At 46.3% G+C, this 23,610-nt stretch overlaps 1 protein-coding gene across 1 annotated transcript in view; it reads left to right on the top strand.

Annotated features, from left to right (window-relative positions):
* Positions 1-22,835, top strand: part of LAMC1 (laminin subunit gamma 1) — a 106,614-nt gene extending 83,779 nt beyond the window's left edge. Inside the window, exons 14-28 of the mRNA XM_024552833.4 lie at positions 1,125-1,370; positions 1,863-2,016; positions 2,815-2,957; positions 3,951-4,129; positions 4,794-4,950; positions 8,320-8,525; positions 8,967-9,046; positions 10,594-10,731; positions 11,283-11,427; positions 12,466-12,615; positions 12,874-12,988; positions 14,360-14,559; positions 15,547-15,705; positions 17,955-18,054; positions 19,813-22,835. Of these exons, the coding sequence (XP_024408601.3) occupies positions 1,125-1,370; positions 1,863-2,016; positions 2,815-2,957; positions 3,951-4,129; positions 4,794-4,950; positions 8,320-8,525; positions 8,967-9,046; positions 10,594-10,731; positions 11,283-11,427; positions 12,466-12,615; positions 12,874-12,988; positions 14,360-14,559; positions 15,547-15,705; positions 17,955-18,054; positions 19,813-20,069 (2,429 nt within the window). The 3' untranslated portion in view covers positions 20,070-22,835. The remainder of the gene's footprint in view (positions 1-1,124; positions 1,371-1,862; positions 2,017-2,814; positions 2,958-3,950; positions 4,130-4,793; positions 4,951-8,319; positions 8,526-8,966; positions 9,047-10,593; positions 10,732-11,282; positions 11,428-12,465; positions 12,616-12,873; positions 12,989-14,359; positions 14,560-15,546; positions 15,706-17,954; positions 18,055-19,812) is intronic.
* The last annotated feature ends 775 nt before the right edge of the window (positions 22,836-23,610 follow it).

Genomic DNA, 23,610 nt, shown 5'->3' with positions numbered 1-23,610 from the left:
TTCTCGTCTTGCCGTTTTTGACGCTTCCCTCCCCTTGGTTTCCTCCTAGTCTCTCCTCTTGGGGCTCCTTTGATCACACGTGATTCTCAGCCTAGGGCTTTCACGTCAACTTGATGGTGCTTTCCGCATAGCTGAGCAGGCCCCGTCTTCAGGCCTCAAAGCCTCTCTGTGCGCCAGCTGCCAGATCTGTCCCTCAGCCCTGACCCCCCTCTCCTGGGCGCCGGCTGCCCACTTGCCAGCTCCACGTGGGTGGTGGGCTGGAAACCTTCCGCACGCCCCTCCTCGTCCGTTCTCATCTGTGTCCACCCTGACGAGACCTGTGCACACCGCATCAGCTGGCAGCCTCCCTGGCCAGGGCAGAGTGTTCATTCCAAGGCTCCCTCTCTGTAGGATCCTCGTGGTCCGGTGACCTTAACCCAGGCTCTCAGCTCCTGGCACGTGGCCTTCGCCAAACAGGGCTTTCCAGTCAGGTTAGACGCTGTTGGGTGCTGGTAGTGGCACCCTCCACCCACCCTCTGTGGCCCGGGTTACGGAGCCCGCCGACCGTGGTTACTGTCGCACATGCTACACCCTCCTGCTGTCCCCTACGCAGTGCCCACACTTCTGTAGATGGTGTCTCTACTAAATGCTCTTCACGTCTTGCGAATTTGAACGCGCCGATTCTTTTCTGCCATGATCTTGATTCAGATGGTAAAGGAATGTCAAAGTTGAGCAAATCCAAGATAAATCTTTGATTTGCTCTTTTTCCCCTCTCAGCCCTGTTCCATCCCTTGGGGCCCGAGAGGTTAATAACCCTGAGCCTGACTCACTGTCAGAGCCCTTTCAGTGTGTGATTGCAGGTGATCCTCAGAACAGGTGGCGTGAAGTAGGCCAACCAGGTGCTGCTTTCCAATGAGGAAACGGAGATGCGCCCCAGGTCACTCCGCTGGTTTGGCACGGTGCCAGGACCGCGGCCCAGGTCCTCTGCTCCCCTAGGCTGGTGCCCTGTGTACGTGGCTGCCCAGCCGATGGTCACACTAAACTGCCCATGACCAGTGGTCACTTGTGAGCGGACTCCTCATAACCAGCAGCGCCGGAAGTCCCTAAGGCCTGTCTTTCCTAACATCGGGTTGTCTCGTGCCCAGGTAAAAGGTGCGAGCTCTGCGACGACGGCTACTTCGGAGACCCGCTGGGGAGACACGGCCCCGTGCGGCTGTGCCGCCTGTGCCAGTGCAACGACAACATCGACCCCAACGCGGTCGGGAACTGCAACCGCTTGACGGGAGAGTGCCTCAAGTGCATCCACAACACTGCCGGCTTCTACTGCGACCGCTGCCAGGACGGCTTTTTCGGGAACCCGCGGGCTCCCAACCCAGCAGACAAATGCAGAGGTGACCGCCGGCCTCCAGGGTCTGTCACAGCCGTGCTCTCTCTGTGAGAACGCGTCCTGTGGTCTCTTCAAACATGTACAGTCGTTCGGTCCGTAGCAGCACTGCCCAGTGAAATGGACGTGCACCGCGGACGTCAGTTAAATTTTTCTAGTAGAGACGTTAAGATGAAGAGAACCAGGCAAAGTTAATTGTAGTCATCTACTTTATTTAACCTAATATGTCTTAACATACTGTCATTTCAACAAGTAACCAGGAAAACGTTACTGAGATGTATGTCCCCCCCCCCACCAAGTCTTCAAAACCCAGGGTGTATTCCCCTCTTCAGCACACCTCCGTTCAGAGCAGCTGCATTTCCAGTGCTGGGTAGCAACAGGTGACCGATGGCTACTGTATCGGACAACACAAGTCCAAGGAGTCTATTTGAATGGTTTGCATTTCAGTAATTCTCTCGGGTGATCCGCCTCTTTTGCTGTCTCTGTCTCCCCGCCGTAGCCTGCAACTGCAATCCCTACGGGACCACGCGGCAGCAGGGCACCTGCAGCCCTGTGACCGGGCAGTGCGAGTGTCTGCCTCACGTCACCGGCCGGGACTGTGGCGAGTGCGACCCTGGGTTCTACCACCTGCACAGCGGGAAAGGCTGTGAGAGGTGAGACGTCGGGTGCCTTTGGTGGAAGCAGTCTTTGCTTGCTTTGTTGTAAGAGATGCATTTTTACGAGTTACCATTGGCTCGACTTTGTTTGGGAATTATTCGAGCGCCTCGTAGAGGCTAGGCCCCCGTGGAGGCAATACCTGGCAGTTGGGATTAAGCTAATGGGAGGAAAGGGTGGAATGCAGCAGCCTCGGCTGTGTTAGAATTGCCTGAGCAACATTTTAAAAAAAGTACACAGCCCTGACTGGTGTGGCTCCGTGGATTGAGCACTGGCCTGTGAACCAAGGGGTTGCTGGTTCGATTCCCAGTCCGGGCACATGCCTGGGTTGCAGGCCAGGTCCCCAGGCGGGGGTGCATGAGAGGCAACCACACATTGAGGTTTCTCTCCTCTTTCTCCCTCCCTTTCTCTAAAAATAAATGAAATGTTTTAAAAAAATAAAAAAAATACACAAATTACAAGGTCCTTTCAGAGATGCTTAGAATCAGACCTTCCAGAGTGGCGGGTGTGGAATTCTTGTTTTCCGAGTGCGTGGTCGGTGCCTCTGCGGTGCCAGCTTGGAGAACCACAGGCAGTGTGGGTCACACAAACACTGTTATTTAAACACTGTAAAAAGTGTTTGTATGTAAGTTAGAAAAAGAGGTGGCGAGTAGAACTCCTGAAGATTACTTGAACCTTGGGGGCCCAGTAGCCCTCATTAACATTGTTTTCTATTACAAATTACATCAGTCCCATGCTGAAGGGGGGAGAGGGATTTGCTTAAAGTCTGTTTTTCTTACCTGTCCTGTTCATTGCAGGTGCGACTGCCATGCTTTGGGCTCCACCAACGGACAGTGTGACATCCGCACTGGCCAGTGTGAGTGCCAGCCTGGCATCACCGGTCAGCACTGCGAGCGCTGCGAGGTCAACCACTTTGGGTTCGGACCCGAAGGCTGCAAACGTAAGGGCTGTTGCTGGCACAGAACCCCAGTCTCCCCTGATTCCAGGCAGAGCCACAGATAGGTCCAGAAGGGACGTAGGCAGCCGCAGTCCACAGGGCTCGCCGCCAGGGCTGTCCCTAAATCATCACTGATGTTTGATCCGATGAATATTACCCTTTTCTAGAACTCTGGGAATTGAGCACTTCCCCGGTTTCTTTGCAACCTCCTTATTTATGTCTTCTTTTACAGTGTGTCTGATCCTCCCTTCTGCCAATCTTTCATTTTCCCCAAGAAAAGTCTCCCTTTGATTACCTAGCTTTCCTACTGTGCCTAGTAAAACTTTTTTTTATCGATCACATTTTTAGCGCAGATAATGACACGGGGAGAGAGTCTGCTCAGAACATGTTTGTCGACTTGCTGGCTGCAGTTGCCGGTTGCTTCCCACCCTTGGGGCGCTTTTGGTGCAGTTACATGTAAACAGCTGCTTCTCCTTGGCACAAACACTTGCCTGGAGTTAGGCCTCAGAACAGCTTGGGGTTTTGCTTTCTGAATTCCTTCATTTCTCCCGTGGAACGTAGCATAAGTGATTGACTCAGTTCAGAGAACAAAGTGAGAAAGCAAACTATAAAACAATATAAAATAAGCACTAGCATTTGGGTTTTCTAGTTCCTCCGTAAGAGAAATAATACTAAACAGCGGAGAGACGAATTCTTGAAGTGCACAGAAGGGCACTGACTCGTTTAATAGACTACTTTCTATAATTATTAGTAACATGAAATGTAACCCCCCTTCAAAGGATGCACATTTTACTTTAAACTTTACTTTTGCTGGAAAAATTTCTGTATTCTTAGCTAAGCAGAATTAACCACTAAAATTCTTACCAATCAGCCTTTTTTTAAAAAAAAAGTCTGCTTATAAAGATCATCCAATGAGCTTACTGGTGGTCTGAGTCAGAGGAAAATGTGCTCTTCCTTCTTTTCCATATTACGTCCTCTTTTCCCTCCCCCCTGCAGCCTGTGACTGTCACCCTGAGGGCTCCCTGTCACTTCAGTGCAAAGACAACGGCCGCTGCGAATGTCGCGAAGGCTTTGTGGGAAGTCGCTGTGACCAGTGTGAAGAGAACTATTTCTACAACCGGTCTTGGCCTGGCTGCCAGGAATGCCCAGCGTGTTACCGGCTGGTAAAGGATAAGGTGAGCCGTCAGCAGTGCAGACCTTCATTCGTTTACAGCACAGACATTGAATGGCCTCTCCCCGTGCTCCGAGCTCTGGAGGAATCATGGTGGACAAGGTGGACACAGTCCCTGTCCTCAAAGACGCCTGTTGAGATGCCTGTCAGAGAGCTGGGTGGAGACATCAGGGCCGTAATCTAAAATGCAAGGGAGAGGTCAGAACTGGAGAATCATCAGCGCGTAGTATTTAAAGTCAAAGGAATGCAGTAGAGCACAGGGAATATAGTCAGTGTGGTAATGACTGTGCACGGTGCCTGGTGGGTACCGGAAATACCGGGCGTGTAAAGTACATGACTGTCTAACCACTATGCTGTACACCTGGAACATACAAAGTATGTTTCTCATACAAAGTAATATCGAATGTAAACTCTAATTGAAAAATACAATTAAAAAAATAGAAATAAAAATGAAGTGAATGGAATAGGCTTGACTTTTTTTCTTTCGAAGCCAGCAGAGTAAAGACAAACGACCCGTGCTCTCTGTGTACACATAGACTTGCGTGGAGGGTCTGGACCTGCATTTTATAGAGTGTCCTCCGAGTACCGTTCCTGCAGGAAGTACCGTTGAGTTCTTCAGGAATACTTGTATGTCCCACCGTTTCCTTTTCTCCCTTTGTTACGTTTAGGTTGCTGATCACCGGGTGAAACTGCAGGAACTAGAGGATCTCGTAGCGAACCTTGGAGCTGGGGGTGAGGTGGTGACGGATCAGGCCTTTGAGGATCGACTGAAGGAAGCAGAGAAGGAGGTGACTGCGCTCCTTCGCGAGGCTCAGGATGCCAAAGGTACACAGGACCCAGCAGTGGGCAGCTTCCTGGAGGCAAGCCAGTCTGTAGAGGTGCCTCCTAACTCAGGGTGAATCAGTATGGTTCTATAAAATGCTTTCTCGATTTTTCAACTATACTTGTAGGTTATGAATTATTTTTTAAACAATGTGTGAAAATACAAGAACCTGTCAATGTAATGTTTTAAGAAATAGTAAGTATTAAAAGTTCTCCCATAAGAAATAGTATTAGATGGTAAAATTCCAACTGTTTTATGCATTTTTTAAAAGTGCTCTAAGTCGTTTTCAAAAATCATTGAAGGTGTGCATTATTTTAAGGAGAAAATTTTAACATCGATTTTCTATTGTTCTAGTGAGTAAAAATTTACTTCAGGCACTGATTTATTTCCGTAGAAAGGACTCTCATGACGAAAATTCGTGGTCTTCATGTATTGACGGAACAGCTACTGAACGTGTAACACGTAGTATTTGCAAAAGTAAAGACTAGAAATTAGTGCTTGTTTGTGAAATTTTCTGTTTAATATACAGCAAGCCAACATGCTAGCGTATATAAAAGCATGTATTTTTATATACTATGTGCATGTGTAATATCATTTGCGATTTGGTACATTATCCATACCTCTGTACATTAACTAACGAGACTGATGAGAGGCAGAAGAAGGGTTGATTTAAGATTTAGAAAACAGTTTACTTTAAAATACTTTATTGACTTTAAAAGAAACAGTTCTGAAACTTCAAAAGTAAAGAAATGTTTAACAATTTACTTGCTTTTTAAATCCCTTTAGATTTTGATTTTTATTTCTTACCCTCCAAATGAAGCTTTTCCCTAAATTTGGACAAGTCCTTTTCCACATTTATTGAGTGCCTATAGTGTGCCAGACACTGTGCATAAAAAAACAATGGTGGGAAGATGAGTGAGATAGTGTTCCTTCTGTCAAGGTGCTCACCACGTGGCTGAGGTCACTTTGATTTGGGGCATTCCATCACTGAGACAGTGTCCCCAGGCACTCAGGGTAAATGTACTAACATTAGTTCACACTGGGACCACGTGGTGGACGTCCCTGCTGAGTGTCTGAATTTGTGTCCACTTGGAGTCACAGGAGTCTTCCTGTGAAAATCAGGTCAACAAAAGCTAAACACATTGCTGATTTCTTGTTGTAAACATTTCTAGTGTCTAGAATTTTGATTTATAAAATTACCAACACAGAGAAGGAAGACACTGGGAACACCTGTTTTCGGCCAGCTTAATTTTTATATGAGAATCCAGAGTATGTCCTATGAGGTAAATTTTTAAAAATCAAAATATAAAAGGAGAGAGCAATAGCTCGTGTCCACTTTAGGTGTTTGTCTTTTGTTTTGATTGTAACATTGGAAGTATTAAGCATACACTAAGAGGAAATAAATGTTTCCTGTTCTTTATAAACAAAAGCGGGTTTTTAGGATATGCATTCCCCAGCAACAGTGTGTGACACGTGTTTTGCCATTAATGCATTCTTTTGTAACAACTTCCCCTGTGTCCTGCCATATGTATTGAGGGATTGAATGGGGGCTTACCGCTCTGAAGTGCCCATCAGCCCACCTGTGAGGTGGGGTTCGCACACAGCTCTGGTGCCGGCAGCACCAGCACATGCGAGTGGTCGGGGGGCAAGAAAGGGGGCCACCCAGCACTGCCCCTCGTCTCAGGTCCTGTCTCAGTGCAGCCCCAGCTGCGTCTGGCTCCCTTCGGCCACAGTGACTGCCTACCTCCTCTGCCAAGCAGGTGACTCTGTTGGACACGGGCTCTGATAGGACATGGCCATCATATTCCTCCTGAGCTACCCGAAAAGTAGGGGACCAAATGAGCAGCTGCCTCTGATAGCTCGGGGAGTACCAGAGCGAGGCTGGGGTTAAAATCCACTCTCACTTAGGCCTTATTTGTGGAGTTCCTGGCTGACCTTCCTACTTGGGCCCAAACTAGCCAAAAATAAAAATATCTTTGCAGTGATTTATATGGTGCCATGAGGTCTTGTAGTTACATGTGGAATTGGAAGGCATTTGAAGTGATTCTACCGGTTGGGTTATCTATTCTCTTGTCAGATTCTTTGTTTCTCTGAAGAACTATCCACAGAGATTGATATCTGTTACATGCTTGAAGGTCTAGCAGGGGTGTCCAACCTTCTGGTGTCTCTGGGCCACATTGGAAGAAGAAGAGTTGTCTTGGGCCCCACATTAAATACATTGTGACACACAGTGACAACAAAATCTCATCATGTTTTAAGTAAATTTATGATTTTGTGCTGAGCCGCACTCACAGCCATCCGAGCTGTGTGCAGCCCGTGGCTGCAGATTGGACACCCCTCGGGGAAGGGGCTTCCATAACTTCATTGGCTCCCTATGCCTCCTAAATTAAAGGATTTTCTGTGGCTTCAGCTTGTTTTTATCTTTTGTATTTTCTTTAAAATCTTAGCTTATCTGAGACTTGTTTAAGTAAGCATCGAAGCAGGGCCACTGGGCGGAGTTGGGCAAGAGGTGTGCGGGAGACCAGCTTTGCACGTGGACTTTGTTGGCCCTGCTCACAAGCCGCTGTCTTCCAAGCCTGTAATTTATCGTTATTGATCTTAGCGTTATTGACCTCTCTTCTTTTGTACATTCCTTGGAACATTTAGATGCCAACACTGAGCCTCATGCTGGAAATAAGAACTGGTCGGTTTTGAATAGCACTTACCTATTGGTTCTTGTGTATTAATATAACCTCATGATGTGAGAATTTTAATAGTGACAGAACTGTATTTGTAGGGACTTATATTTATCTTTTGATTTATCAGGACCCAGGTATGAGGCTTAAGTTGAATTAATAAAAAACAATTTGAAGGACTATTCAAAAGCAGAAATCAGGTTTTTACACAAATATGCCAGGGGTAGGGAGTGACGGCAAGAGTCTGTTTAGTTTAAAATGCAAAGTGAATTTAATTTGCCGTACTTCAACATCTGACCCTACTTGCTTCCTAGTTTAGAAGAATGTCCCGCTCCCAGGGCTGGGAGTGCTCTTAACAGCGTGTGTTTCTATGATGAACTCTGGCATGTGCTGGAGTATGAAAACCTTGTCTTCATCAGACACCTCTTGGGAGTCTTCTCTTTGCCAGTCACCATATGAAACTGGGGATATTACAGTGATGAGTAAGGAAGACAAGCTCACGGTGAAGTGTGGGTGGGACAGCAGACAGCGTGATGAATGTAACTGGGCACCGTAATGACTGGCCGACCCCCTGTGCTGATGGGTTTCGGGGAGACTTGTCAGAAAGGTGCCGTGTTTGCTCGGAGTCCATGGGCGGTGACGTGCCCCCTCACCCTTCAGGACCTTCATGCCCCTTCTTCTGCATTGCCATTGCAGATGTCGACCAAAACTTGTTGGACCGCCTCCAGCGAGTGAACTCCACCTTGTCCAGCCAAATCGGCCGTTTACAGAACATCCGGAATACCATCGAAGAGACTGGAAACTTGGCTGAACAAGCACGTGCCCGGGTAGAGAGCACCGAGCAGTTGATTGAAATCGCGTCCAGGGAACTTGAGAAAGCCAAGGTTGCCGTTACCAACGTGGTGAGTGACGGAGATGCTCCGAGGTGGGGGCGAGAGCGGGGGTGGGGACATCCCTTGGCAGTTGGCAGGAGGTCTGGTGGAGTGCTCCTTCAGCTAGATTGTCTCCTTGTGTCCTTCCGTTTGTCTAAACCTGGGGTGGGAAAGCCACATTGCTCATCGCAGTCATGCAGTTGTTACCGGGAACTGGATAAAAACCCAAGGGCCCTTCCTCTAGCTTTGTTCTTTCTATGGCGCTAGACAATTTTAGCTTCTTTTACCCCTTCCTGAAAATAGAAGTCATGAACTGCCGTCAAGGACGCTGAGGTTGAAGATCTCTGAAATGAAGAAGAGGCGTTCTTTTTGCTAAATGACACTATAAAAATTTAGTTTTGAGAACTTGCTTTTATTAGAGTTAAATAATCCAGTCCTTTAAAACTAGTGCTTTGTTTATTTCCTCCTCAGTCAATCACTCAGCCAGAGTCCACGGGAGACCCAAACAACATGACCCTTTTGGCAGAAGAGGCACGAAAGCTTGCTGAGCGGTAATCTCCAGATCCCTGTTGAACGGCTTTCCTGCCGTGTGGCCGTGTTCTCTGTCCTGTGCCTGCAAAACAGACCCTTTCCCCGTAACCCAGTCCTGCAAAGTTTGCTCCCTGTTCTGAAATGTTATCAGCTCTGTCTTTTCTTCCTTTTAATTTGAAATTAGAGTATTTACTTTGAATATTAGAGTATAATGGCTTGAAGGGAAATTATATTTGCACATCTGAAAAAAATATATAACATATTTAGATGCTTAATTTTAAAACCTTAAAGTTAATAGGTAATTAAGACACTCAATAGAATTCAGTTATTTAGAAAAAATTTTAAATGTGTAATAAAAATGTTTGAGTGTCAATAGAAACTCAAACATTTACTCACATTTACTAAGTCAAAGCACGTGAAAATCAGCCAAAGAAAACAGACTATTGCATTTGTGATTTAAAAAAAAAATCAAGTGCCATGTAATTTCTTAAGAAGACTTTAAATCATAGAGGGCATCAAGTTAAAAAATGTTTTAAATAAAAATTGCTAGAATGTAAGCTTTGTGAGGGCAGGCATGTCTGTGCTTTATTCACTGCTGAAGCCCTGAATGCCTAAAACAGTGTCTGGCAAACGGTAAGCGCTCAGCAAATGTTTGCTGAATGCATTGCCGAGTGGCCGCTCGGCCTCACAGGTCCCGATGTTCAAGTTTCAGCTTCCGTGTTGGGAGCAGTTACATTGGCATCTTGCTTTTAAACCTGTGCTCTCTTTCTGTGACCTGGGACTGTGTGAGCTGTGCCGTTCAGTTCACAGAACATTCATGGTTTCATGGCCGCGTTTTCTGATTAGAAGGAGGCAGCCGAAACACCACGGAAGGCTCCCAAGCAAGTTAGGCTCTTGGAGATGAGTTACTTTCAGTGTACTTCGTACATGGATCTTGAAGGAAAGTTCGTCACACCAAAAGAATGGCTACTTACTGCAGTGTGACAATGTAATACAAATTTTTAGAGCTAAAGAAAACCTTAGTGGTTATGCAGCTCAAATGCATTATTTGGCCTGGTGTTGATATGTTACTTGCCATTTGGGGTTGAGTTGCTTTTCTGGGCCAGTGATTGGGTTGCATGTAAGAAATCCCAATAGTCAAAGCTATTTCAAGACTGTGTAGTAACTGAACCAGAGTGGTGATCAAACAGGCTCGGTCTGGGGTTTGTGTTTATGAGTAGAGATGTGACTGCTTGCCCGCATCCATGGCTTTATATATATGAGTTACTCTTAAATAATTCTAAGTGAGTTTTTGAAGGAATGTAAACATTTGCTCCTTTAAGTGTTACACCATTAATTTTCTTAGAAATACCATGTTTCTCAAACTACAGAATGCTATTTATAAACCCAGGCCCCCTGAAATGATTACAGAATTCCAAATTTTTTAGATTTTCTGATACTTGTAGATGTACACATATATATACAGTATATGTACATGTAATAATAAGGTGAGCATCACCTAAGTTCTGCTTCTTTCCCTATTAGATGGTTCTGTCTCACGGGTCATTTTTCCTTGTATGTTACCCAGCCACAAGCAAGAAGCTGACGACATTGTACGAGTGGCAAACACAGCCAGTGATACATCAACTGAGGCGTATAATCTGCTTTTGAGGACCCTGGCGGGAGAAAATCAAACAGCGCTGGAGATTGAAGAGCTTAATAGAAAGTGAGTGAAATTTAAAAGCGGCTGAGGACCACTCAGGTTTTCTTGTAAGGTAACGCCAGTTCGGTGAAAAGTTAAATGCTGGCAAGTTCAGGGCATGTGTTCGTGAAGCAACATTTCTTTCGTGAATCGTGCTTTTCAGATGGTTTCATAATTAGAGCAGGGGATGGAGAGAGATGGAGATTTTATTTGATCCAGTTTCTTGAACTGCAGAAAATGGTAACAAGACTAGCCATCATACTTAAAATTCTGCATAAATGGAAACAGAAGGGAAAAGAATTGTAACAGAGAGAAAATTTACTTGAGCGATAAATATTTGAAGCATGTCCAAAATGAGAAAAGTATCAGGTAAACCCTGTGGTGTGAATAGGAGAGACGAGATGAAATACAAATTTCAGCTATGTCAGTATTAAACAATAGCAGTTTTTAATGTGGCATTTTCTTTGAGGTTTTGGAAATACTGTTGTAGTGATTTCAACTAAAATGAATCCAGGTAATACAAAGATGCCAGAAACAACTGAGTTTTTCACTAAATGCCATCTCTTGTTGCTCAGGTACGAACAGGCGAAGAACATCTCGCAGGATCTAGAAAAGCAAGCCGCCCGGGTACACGAGGAGGCCAAGAGGGCCGGTGACAAAGCTGTGGAGATCTACGCCAGCGTGTCCCAGCTGACCCCCGTGGACTCGGAGGCCCTGGAGGTACGGGCTTGACACCCCGTTTGCACAGGGCTTTGGTTGTCGCTGCTATCACCCACCCCAGCCCTCCCCTGCCCTCCCCGCCACACGCACACAGTCGGGGTTAGAGCTGTTCTGCCTGCCCGGCAGCTGTCTCTGGGACCTGCCTCCGTGGTCCACCCACTGACAGTAAAGTCCCGTTTTAGATACATAATAGAACTAATTGGAGTAAAGAGTCCTGTGAGTATAAGCGTTAAAAAGCAAAGACTACTTTTAGTGATAGGAGTAGTCCCTCATAAATTTTTAAGTCCAGATTATAATACATTTGCATTAATTAAAGCAGAGTACACCTGGACCATTAACTTCTAGGCACCATCTGGTTGAGAACGAGAGAGAAATAAAAGAGAATGGTTTAAATGGGAAAAAAGTGTGTGTGTGTGTGTGTGTGTGTGTATGTGTGTGTGTCAGCATGCTCTGGGCCAGGTAAAACATTTTGGGATTGGGAAAATACACTGGAAAATATTTTATTTCACCTGCACTCAAATCATGAATCCTCTCGCCAGGCTCTGGATAAAAGGTGTATTTCAACACTAAACTCGAAACTTACTGTGAGTTTTACCTCTCACATCCGCGGTGTTGACTTGATTTTTACCATAAAGGTTTAGGCCTCTTTAGGCGTCTACACACTGTATGATTGTCCATACAGCAGGCAGAGCTCATTGGTGAGGACAAAAACCAGACCAGTGAGCTGCGTTATTGGAAAGGTGGGTGTGGCCACTGACTGGAAAGAGATACAGGGGAATTTCCTGCAGTGGAAATATTCTGTATCTTGATTGGGGTGTTGGTGACAGGTGAATATATTTGTCCAGATTCATCAAACTAAGTGTCGTGCATGTCACCATGTGTAAAGTGTACACCGCTTTTTACAATAAAGCCTATATCTTGACCAATGCTGTTCTTTTAAAAATACCTATTGAGTAGTAAGTATTGTAGGGTTACTAAGTCTACCTTTTCGTCCGTTTGCTTAATTTTAATGGTAATGATCTTACTTGCTTTTCACAGAACGAGGCAAATAAGATAAAGAAGGACGCTGAGGATCTGGACCGTCTGGTTGACCAGAAGTTGAAAGATTATGAGGACCTCAGAGACGACATGAGAGAGAAGGAATATGAAGTAAAGAAACTTCTGGAGAGCGGAAAGGTGGAACAGCAGGTTGGTTTGATTGGCAGGTTGCTTCATGGCTTGAGGCAAAATTGGAATCTGTCCACGTGCTACCTGTGTCCGTAATGCTACCAGAGTTGCAGAGGCAGCAAACCACGAGGCATTCCAAGGGGGCCTTACCAGGACGCCCAGGCCTCACCTGCTGGGCGCCAGCCGGTCTCAGGGTGGCGGCCCAGCGGTGTCTGATCAGATAAGAGAGAGGTGGCTCACCCTGACTGGCCTGTCCTCTGATCCGCCCTGTGTTTGCAGACTGCTGACCAGCTCCTCGCCCGAGCTGACGCTGCCAAGGCTCTTGCAGAAGAAGCTGCCAAAAAGGGAAGAAACACCTTACAAGAAGCCAATGACATTCTCAACAACCTGAAAGGTATGAAAGGGTCAAATAACAGCGTCCCTTTGTATGCTTCCTCCACAAGGGCGAGTTCCTTTTTCCTTTTTCTTTTTTTAAAAAAAAATTATTGTATTTTTTCCATTACCGTTTAGTCCCCTTAGAGTCTGATCATGCACAGTATGAAAGATTGTATAGTCATCGCCCCTTCTCTGCGGGAGAATACATTCCCAGACCCCTAGTGGGTGCTTAAAACCACGGATAGTATACATACCTATGATAAAGTTTAATTTATCAATTAGGCACAGTAGGAGATTAACACAATAATAATAAAATAGAACAATTATAACAATGCCATAATAAAAGGAATTGAATGCAATCCCTTCCAAAATCTTACGGTAGCACATATATACTGCGTGGATACAGCATGCCACCTTAAAAGTAATGAATTGTTTCCCGAATTTCCTATTTACTGTTTTTGGACTGTGGTCGACCACAGATAACAAACTGTGTGGAAGGCAAAACCACAGATAAGGGGGACCGTTGTGGTATACATAATAAATCCCACATACCTGTCATCCACATTCAACAGTTACGACTTTTACTGCACTTGCTTCATCCCCCAGCACCCAGCTTACATTTTCAGTGAAGTATTTCAGAGAAAAATCCCAGAGCTCATGTCATCTCACCCCTGCATACCTCAGTAGGGGGGAAAAAAAGGGAAATTTTCTTATGGTAGGATAACATACGTAACCTAGATGTACCTATTAGCTGACCTCTACTGGTGAATTTACCTTTAATTTTCTCTGCCAATTACATGTCAATCTTTGTGTCGTCTTTTATTGCCCAGATAAAAAGGAAATGTTTTGAGTTCACTGTGTAGCCCTGGACTTGTCTCTGATAAAGTAGCCACAGGCTCTGTAAGTGTGGGTGAATGTAGGGTCCTGGGGTCAGGGGGCTCCAGTTGGAATCCCCATCCCTGTCTTTCTGGGAACCCTTGGGGAAATTATCTGTCTCTTTGATCCTCAGTTTTCTCACATGTAAAAATGATACAATGCCTGCGTCACAGGCAGACAGAGCTCTAACTCAGCACTGAACACATACACAGCGAACACAGGTAAACTGCAGCCTCTGATACTGGTTGAGGGGTAGCGATGGCGTACTCAGAACCCTGCATGGAAGTAAACTTTCAGGTAAGAACTTGCTTTCCAGGATCAGGTGTTCATTCCTGCGACTCTGCCATGTAGAACTGTGTGCTTTGTTCTTCTGAGACGTCAGTCCATGCTCTTTCTCATTTTTCTCCCCTGACTTTCATTGTTTGTAACCTAAAATCCAGTGACAGCTCCCCGGAAGGATCCCTTTGGGCTTGTTGAGAGCTTAGTTCACATGCATTCCTTCGACTTGTTTCAGACTTCGATAGGCGAGTGAATGATAATAAGACTGCTGCGGAGGAAGCACTGAAGAGAATCCCTGCCATCAACCAGACCATAATTGAAGCCAATGAAAAGACGAGGGAGGCGCAGCTGGCCCTGGGCAATGCGGCCGCAGATGCCACCGAGGCGAAGAACAAGGCCCACGAGGCGGAGAGGATCGCCAGCGCCGTCCAGAAGGTGTGCATGCACCTCTTCCCGAAAAAAGGCTTTGCTCGTGGGTTTTCCTAGTCGTTCTCCGGTTTCTCTCACACCCCTAAGAGCCATCTTAAATCCTTTCCTTGACTCCAGTACAATGATCTTAAACCGACCTTGTTCCCCCCGCCTCTCCCCAGGCATTAGAGTAGGTGACCACACTGCCCGAGGAGGCAGAATCATCAAAAGGGTCTTTGACACCAAAATGTCTGCTGTTTCAGGGGCAGCGACCGAGATGTGAGGAGGTAGATGGCTTCGGGGACCCGTAGGGCCCCTCCTACAAAAAAGTTAGACTCTGTAAATAAACATAGATCTTTGACTTGGACAGTTGGCATCTTTTCTTCAATCTTGTATAGGGTGCCAAGTCAGTACAGCGTCCAGCTGCTCTTTCAAGCTGCTCATTCGGGCGTGGTGCTGTATCTAAGCCCCGCCTACTTAGAAGTTCTGTGGCTGCCATTGCCGAATTCCTCTACTCATTGTAAAGAATACTTTCTCCAGCCTGGCTTTTCCCCTGCCTGCAAGCCAATCTATTTATTTTATTGAAAGGAGAGATTGGTGCTGATTTTAAAATTATGTATTTGAGAATCACCCTTTTTTTTTTAAGTTTCTTTGAAACGGTCCGTTACCGATTGTATTGTACAAAATACTCATATTTCAGAATTATGGTCTTTTGTACAGTATGATGTACAAGTAGAACAAGACCCGCTTTAAATTTAGAATACATCCAAGTGAGTCTGATCAGTATGATGGGGTGGAAAATGTACCCCATTTAAATGCTGAGCATTTGCCAGCTGTGTGGCCACAGCTAAAAACGCAAGTCATAGAACATGACGTTTTCAGGATTAAGAAGAGACAAAAATAAATTATACCATACCTCACCATACAGCGTAGGTTACTGCCCTGTTCTGTTGAGCCATTTGACAGAGGAAGGAAAGGAAAAGCTTTTTAAACCGTTACTTATTTTGTGCCTAGAACGCTACCAGCACCAAGGCAGAAGCTGAGAGGACTTTTGCAGAAGTCACCAACCTGGACAACGAGGTGACCAGTATGCTGAAGCAGCTCCAGGAAGCAGAAAAGGAGCTGAAGCGAAAACAAGAAGATGCTGACCAGGATATGATGATGGCAGGGATGGTAAGTGGGGCGACACATCTGCCTGCGGGCAGGGAGCGAAGGGCGTTTCATGAAAAAGAGTCTTTCCTACGGACTTCTGTTTTTCGTTGTGTTTTTATAGTCAAGAACTGGGTTAGTAACTTACATAGAAGACAAAGAATTTGGACCTCCTGCCAGGTTCTTGCACAATTGTCCTGTCCCGAAGCTCCTCACTTAAAATCGAAACATTGTTTTGCACATCTGAGGTTTTGGGATATTTGAGAGTATGCGTTTATATTTTTGAATGGGTGATTCACAGAGAGTGGAAAATCACAAAGGAACTAAGAAGGATGCAATGAAAAGTTCATTTCCTTCCTGTTCTTGTTCTCCTGGCAAACTTGCTCCCTAGAGGCAGAGATCAGTTTCTTGTGTAAAAGGACATTTTTGAAGCTGACAGAATATCCCAGATTTGCCCTGGCCCGTGTGGCTCAGTTGCTTGGGCGTTGTCCCACAGAGCAAAACGCTGCTGGTTGGATCCCTGGTTAGGGCACGTGCTGAAAAACAGGCCTTTCTCTGCGAGTCATTTTCACCTTGGGATGAGGAGGAGGACTACTAGCCCGTTACTGTAGGCAAAGAAGACTTTTAGGACGTGAAAGCAGGAAGCATCCCTGTGCAAACACCCTATTTTATTATGCTTTTTTTTTTTTTTTGGATTGTCCTCATTTCCGTACCAAGGCGTGGCTCAAGTGGAAATTCCCACATAGTAAAAATACATATTTCTCGTATTTGCTGATGGTCTGTGGATTTCATCTGTAATCTGGTTGTAGAAACACTCGTTTTAGAGCCTATTGAAAGAAGAAGGCTGTGTTCTTCATAAGCTTCAAGAAAAGGTATAGACTCAATTCAAAGGGTGGAAAGAAGATCCATTTTTTGTTCCTTTTGGTGAATAACCTCTAAGGGTCACAAAGCGCTCTCACATACTGTCCCGTCTGTTTTCATCAATCCTGAAAGGCCAGCATCGGGCCAGTGTTGTCTGAGTCTGCGACGGGGTTGGTTTGTTTTTCAGCAAAAGAACGCAGGCTCATGGTTGTTGCCGGGCGAGGGGCGGCAGGGCCAGCACGGTCGTGCTGCGCTCGGCAGGTCCTAGCTGGGTCCTTGCGTGCCTGGAAAAGCCTATGGAGGCTCCATAGGAGAGCCTGGCTGGGATCTGAACAGAGATTAAGCATTGACTTGGGAAGGGTTTTGCCCCCTTGCTATCTTTTTCTTTTTAAAATTTTGACACTGTCCCTATTCCAAAATACCGCCTTGCCTTGACCCCAAAACTAGGAAAAACAATTACGAGGCGGGGGGCTCGAAGCCGCCTGTTTGGGTCCCGGCTGGGTTTGTTGGTGAGAGCATCTGCGTGCTGATATTTAGACACTTCCTCTCCCCTGGCCGTCTCCTGTGACTCACACACAGTGTGTTTATTCAGGTTTCATGGAATCTTCCCAAATATGTTTACCTTGGGTCTATTCTTAAAATGTAAGTTGCTTTGCCCCCGTGTGTGTGTCTGTGTGCACGCCTGCGCACGCAGGTCAGGGGCACAGTTGTAGAAGAGTATCACACGATTATAAAAGTTTTCTGAGAGTGGGACATTTCCCTTTTTTATTTTTTTAATCCTCACCCAAGTATATGTTTATTGATTTTAGAGAGAGAGAGAGGAAGAGGGAGGGAGAGGGAGAAACATCGATGTGAGAGAGAAACATCAACCAGTTGCCTCCCGTACATGCCCCAATTGGGGATCGAACCTGCAACCTTTTGGCGTTCAGGATGATGTTCCAACCAACTGAGCAACCTGACCAGGGCTCAGAATAAGACATTTTCAATAATCGAGTCCCTAAGAGTGTTCTGAAGGACATATTTTGGGTCTAAAGCATAGTTTTTATGCTCATTCTTTAAAAACAACTTATTTCTGCTTAATGGATTTTATTATCAATACACCTCCATGTATTCTTGAGTGAGAATGAGAGAAAAGGAGATAATTCCGATCTTTGAAATACAGATACAGTTAATGTAGGTATAATGAGTGCCTATTCATGGGTGTTACATGAATTAAAAATAGTGGCATCCTCAACATAAAGATACGACTTCCCCCAGTGAAAAAGGAAACCTACAGTGAGAGATTGTGGCTTTATGAGTTAGGAAAGGGGAAAGTATCTGAAATTTGTTGGCTCCACGGGGAAGAAATTTTTCAAGAAGGTGAGAACATACCATCAGGACCATGTGCATCATCTGTGGTTTCCCCCGTACAGGCCTCTCAGGCTGCTCAGGAAGCCGAGATCAATGCCAGGAAGGCCAAGAACTCCGTTACCAGCCTCCTCAACCTTGTTAATGACCTCTTGGAGCAGCTGGGTGAGTAACCATAGAGTCATTTTAGGTCGCCTCTGATTCTTTGTACCGCTCTTGGGATCTGATCTAGTTGACTCCAAATAGATATTATATATAAGGTGAGTATTGTGTGAATTGAATCCTGACTTTATGCTGTATTAACTCAAGAAGGACTTATGCGGTCCTTCCATGGAATCTGACCTCAGTATTGGAGTCTGACTGTGGTCCAGGGACTCACAAAATTTTGGAGACGGGCTGCCAGTAAGGGCAGCTCATTTCTGGTCGAGGTTGATGATGCAACTGAACAGTGATTATTCTAAGCTCATCCTGCCGGCAGAGTGTCTTTAAAGGGTTTCAGCGATGGGATAAAAGAACACTTTCAACAGGTCATGACTTCCCTGCCTGGAATTCTCACTTGCCAATCGAAGGATGACTTGATTGATATTTACATGCCAAAAGAAAGAAAAGGCTTGATTTTTCAAGGAAACCCTCTTTTAATCCAATTTGATAGGGAGCAAGTGTCACTATAAGACAGAAGTTCGTTGCCACCAGCCTTCATTATAAAGTGGGAATATTCCAGTCAGTTCAGCTTTGAGGCTGGGCAGCATCCATTCCTTTCCTAGCCTTTAAAGTTTGGTCAGTGTTTTTTTGGGGGGATCTGTCTCACGTTTCAAGAATAATGAATTAGGTGCTACCAGATGGGTTTTAAATGACAGCAAGAAGCTAAAAGAGGTAGCTTTTTGTGGCAGAAGGAGCTGGATTTTAAAGTTCATCAGATTTGGGTCGGAATCTTTGCTTTGTTGTATGTACGCTGTGCGACCTTGGGCGGATTACTGGACATCTGAGAATCACTGCTGTACGATGGGCGTGTGCGAAATTATCAAGTGTGGTGTGTGCCAAGCGCTGATTTCTGTGCGGCCATTTGCTTTCATTTGTTACGGAAGCAACTCCTTTCAAAAGAACCTCTTTTCCTCGCTCATTTTATGGTTTATTTTTCTTTTTTTAAGATTTTATTTATTTTTAGATACAGGAAGGGAGGGAGAAAGAGTGATAGAGAAACGTCAATGTGTGGTTGCCTCTCACACGCTCCCAACCAATGGCCCACAACCCAGGCATGTGCCCTGACTGGGAATCGAACCAGCAACCCTTTGGTTTGCAGAGTGGCGCTCAATCCACTGAGCCACACCGGCCAGGGCTTTCTCGCTCATTTTAAAATGAAGCTTTGCCTTAATGACTTCAGCATTATAACCCTGACCATTTTCCATAGGAGGGCTCCTAATAGTGTCTGCCTCTTGAGAGCAGGCCCTCACTCCCAGAACCAGCCCAGCTTCCCCGGACTCTACGCACTGTGGGCTTAGGGTTCTAGCTCACAAGCTTTTGTGTACATGAGATGGCTCTCAAATGGCACGCAGATTACATACATAAGCATGAAAAAGGCATTGTATGTCCCCAGATGACCTTCAAAACCACAAATGAGGTTTGAGGTCTAGAACATGGCAGCCATGTGTTTAGAAAACATTTCACAAAAGCCGTTTTCTCAGGAGAGAACAGCCAGCCCAATAGTCAGTCCAGGTTTGCCCCATTCCTGCCGGCGTCAGCCGGCGGTCGTGCTTGGTTGGCGTTGCGTACGCCCTTGATCACCGAGAACAATCCACGCCTGCAGGCCGCCTCGCCACAGTGGCGCCGCAGGCTTTACACAAAGGCGAGCGGGTGCCCGTGGAGCGAAGTTGTAGTCCTCACTGAATGCATCTCTTCCCTTCTGTGTCCTCTCTGACTCTGCAGGGCAGCTGGACACAGTGGACTTGAACAAGCTCAATGAGATCGAAGGCACCCTGAACAAAGCCAAAGACGAAATGAAAGTCAGTGATCTAGACAGGAAGGTGTCTGACCTGGAGAACGAAGCCAGGAAGCAGGAAGCTGCCATCATGGACTACAACAGAGATATCGAGGAGATCTTGAAGGACATCCACAACCTGGAGGACATCAGAAAGACCTTGCCGTCCGGCTGCTTCAACACCCCGTCCATCGAGAAGCCCTAGTGTCTTCCTTCGGGGCTGGAAGGCAGCGCTCCCTGCTGGGGAGCCGTTGTGAGGCCATACGGTGCCTTAACACAAAGATTACATTTTCAGACCCCCGCTTCTCTGCTGCTCTCCACCACTGTCCTTTTGAACCAGGAAAAGTCACAAAGTTTAAAGAGAAGCAAATTAAACATCGTGAATCGGGAACAAAGGGTTTTATCTAATAAAGTCTCTCTTCCACTTACGGCGCCCCCTTACCCACACTTCCCCTTCCGAGTCACCTAAGGACGTGGCCTCCTACGTTGTCGTTCAGTGGCATAAGCACTTCGTGGGAACCATTGTGTGCCGGGGCTGAGCAAGGAGCCCTCCCTTGCTCACTGACGCCAGCAGAACCTCCTCAGTCTCATCAGTACTCTTGTTTCTATGAAGGAAAAGTTTGGCTGCTCATAGTGGCATTGTGATGGCCAGTATATCGAGTCTATAGCTAAAGAAAAGGCATCTCCATCTCCCGCCCCTCCTCCTTTTAAGCAAAAGTAACTAGAACATCCTGTGCCAAAGGTATCGGTCCTTTAGAATGTGAGAGCCATCACCAGTGGTTTTAGCTACTTTGAGTGTAGGACACTGAGCCATCCATGGGTAAGGATGCAATTATTTGTGACAGTCTCCAGGAGAATATGGGACGGTAGTGGTAGGCCGAACATTGTCTCCTATGGTAATAATTGACTGGGAAGATCAACTTCTTTCAGGTCTATGGGCAGCTGATAATTTAAATCTGGGCGGGCAGCTGGTGCTCGCCAACAGACATCTTTTGGTATCTCAATCAGTGGAATTTATGCAGAAGAAATAGGGATATGATAACCACTACAGTTTTCCTTTCGAAATCTAATTCTTAGAGCTTTGTGAGCAGGTTAGGGTGGAAGCTAGTGTTGTTATCTGGCGGAGAACAGCAGTTGGTCCCTCAGACCTTGACAAACAGAACAAAAGAAAAACAAGCCCTAGTCTTTTCCTGGCAAACGGATGAAACTTCGGTGCAGCTTTTATCGTCGGGATCCCGTGTGTGTGTCCACTTTCCTTCCGTTGGGAAGAGATGAAACATTTGACCCTTAGCCTCCATTGTCTTGGACGTCCCCACCTTCTAGAATCCCCCCAAACACAGGGTTTGCCAAGTCCAGGCGGCAGATAACGTGCACTTGGTAGCGCGTGCAGCTGCCAGCACCGTCTAGTTCCTGCACTTTGTGATTCCAACCCACTCTGACCCTTCCCTCTGACGTGTCGAGGGAAGACCCTTAGCGGAGTTTCCTAGTGGGCTTCTCAACTTTTGGTCCTCGGCTCTGTGGTTTTCTTTTAAGATCACAGTGTGACAGTTCCCTGCTGCACGACCCCTTTCTCCTTCCAACCTGCCTTTGAGATTCATATATAGCCTTTAACACTATGCAACTTTGTACTTTGCGTAGCGGGGGAAAGAAACTATTATCTGACACACTGGTGCTATTAATTATTTCAAATTTATATTTTTGTGTGAATTTTTTGTTGTTTATCATGATTATAGAGTAAGGAATTTATGTAAATATACGTGCTCCTCTTTCTAGAATGGCACTGTCTGTCCACTTCACTCTTCCTCTTCCCCGGCACAACGTGTCTGGTTACCTCCTCCCCCCCCCCCCCATCTGCAGTTCTTCAGATTGCGCCCGTTCCCCACTGCGGTGCCCTTCACCTTGTGTTTGCAGCTGGCCCGTTCTCCATTGTTAACATCGGCGTGTGTTCCACCACACACAGCCCATGTCCAAAGGAACCTAGACCCCTGTTCCACTGTGGTCCCGATGACCCTAACGACGACAGCACAGCGTTGTGCTTCGTGCCTGCTCCAGAGCAGGGGTGCCGGGCTGCCGGGGCGTGGTGGAATGAGGATATTGTGCTGAAGGGTGTCTCCCACATCAGGGCGGCTCTAGCCAGGCATGGGCTAGAAAGGCCCTTTCTGCAGTGGTTGAGGCCAGATGGGTCAGCTTTGTGAGTCTGTGTGATTGCTGAGAGCACATAGCATCAGGGATAGTGCTACGGATAGAGAGGGAGAGCCGAGCAGCTCAGTTCTGCCCCTTCCCGTGTGCCCTTGCGCCCCAGAGCTGACTTCATACGTTTTCACCTGTCAGACCCCTAAGCTTTCGCTTGCTTCTCAGGTCTCTCTCCAGCCCAGGAGGCGAGGCTCGCTCTTGCCAAGTTGTCCCGTCTGTGTTTCCTAGCTAGTTCCTCTTGTCAAGTGGTCGTTTCCTAACAGGCACTGTGGTCAAGGTCACAGGGAAAGGACTGACGAGAGACCGCTAGGGTAGTTTCCCATCTAGCCCACGGATGATCAGGTTCACTCCAGTAAGTCTTGGGCCACGCGAACTTTGTAGAATTTGTTGCCTTTTTTCCTCCATCTGTGTGGTGTATTTTTAAACAGAATTTTATTTTTAAATAAAAGTTCTTTATAAGATGATACCTTGATTACACCCCTGCAGTATACAGCCATTACTTTATTGTATGGTTGCAGCTACCTGTATTTTACGTCAATACGGTTGATAGGGCGGCTGCTGCGGACTGCCGGGTGTCACGGGCACACACCGCCGCTCCCCGGGACTGTGTTTCAGTTCCCCCTGTGGCCCTTTGACGTGGGCCTCCACTTGAGCTGTTTGCCTTCATTTCTGCAGTCTTGCTTTCCAGGGTGGTGAATAAAATGCAACACTTGGCATTTTTTATGTTTTAAAAAACCAGTATTTTATTTATAATAAAATCTGAATATTTGTAACCCTTCCTATGTGGTGTGACTTGAGTACTGGGGGACAGAAGATGTTTTAAATGCCCTGATGAAGGGAGAACTACTCGCGTCTTTAGGTTGCCTTTTCTCCTGAGTGCAGTCCCGTGTATGTGTGAATTTTTTTTCTTTGGTCCTCCTCAGGTTGGGGTGCTTTGGGGTAGCCCAGAGGTTGGCAAATATTTATTTGAGATTTTGCAGATGGTGCAGCATCTGTTACAACACCCTGCTATTGTAAGAGAGAAGCAGCTGTGGACAACCTGTGACCAAAAAAGCACGTGGCTGTGTCCCGATGAAACTGTCATAAACACGGGCCACAGGCCTGCCGGCCAGTGTGATCTCAAAGTTCAAGCAGTGCCCGCTGAGGACCATTTTTAAATCATTTGGGCTTCCTGACTTAGCAACTGTGTGTAAAAAGTTGTTTCCCCCTTTAAATACACACGTCTTTAGCTAACAGTGGTTTCTTCAGATGAGAAACACTCCAACATGTGAAGGAATAAAAGGAGAAGGTGAGTAAGAATGTGCTGGACTAGCCGGCCATGTGGGGGCTGACGCCCGAACCCAGGTGAACGGTGCTGGAACCGCAGAGACCGGGTGGGCTTCGCTCTGCTCTTCTGTTTATAGCCCCGCGTCCCCGTGGATGGCGTGTGCCTTCCCGCCGTATAAACTCTGTAACTGTGTACTCTGTAAAGGAAAACCGGAACTCTTCATTCGACTTCCTCTGAGAGCTTTAGAGGGCACTAGTCACTCGTGTCTTACACGTCCATTTGCAGG

This window comes from Desmodus rotundus, chromosome 12 (assembly GCF_022682495.2).
Source record: "Desmodus rotundus isolate HL8 chromosome 12, HLdesRot8A.1, whole genome shotgun sequence".
Taxonomy (NCBI): domain Eukaryota; kingdom Metazoa; phylum Chordata; class Mammalia; order Chiroptera; family Phyllostomidae; genus Desmodus; species Desmodus rotundus.
The sequence above is the reverse complement of the archived record's forward strand: the minus strand, read 5'-3'. Positions and strand labels throughout refer to the sequence as shown.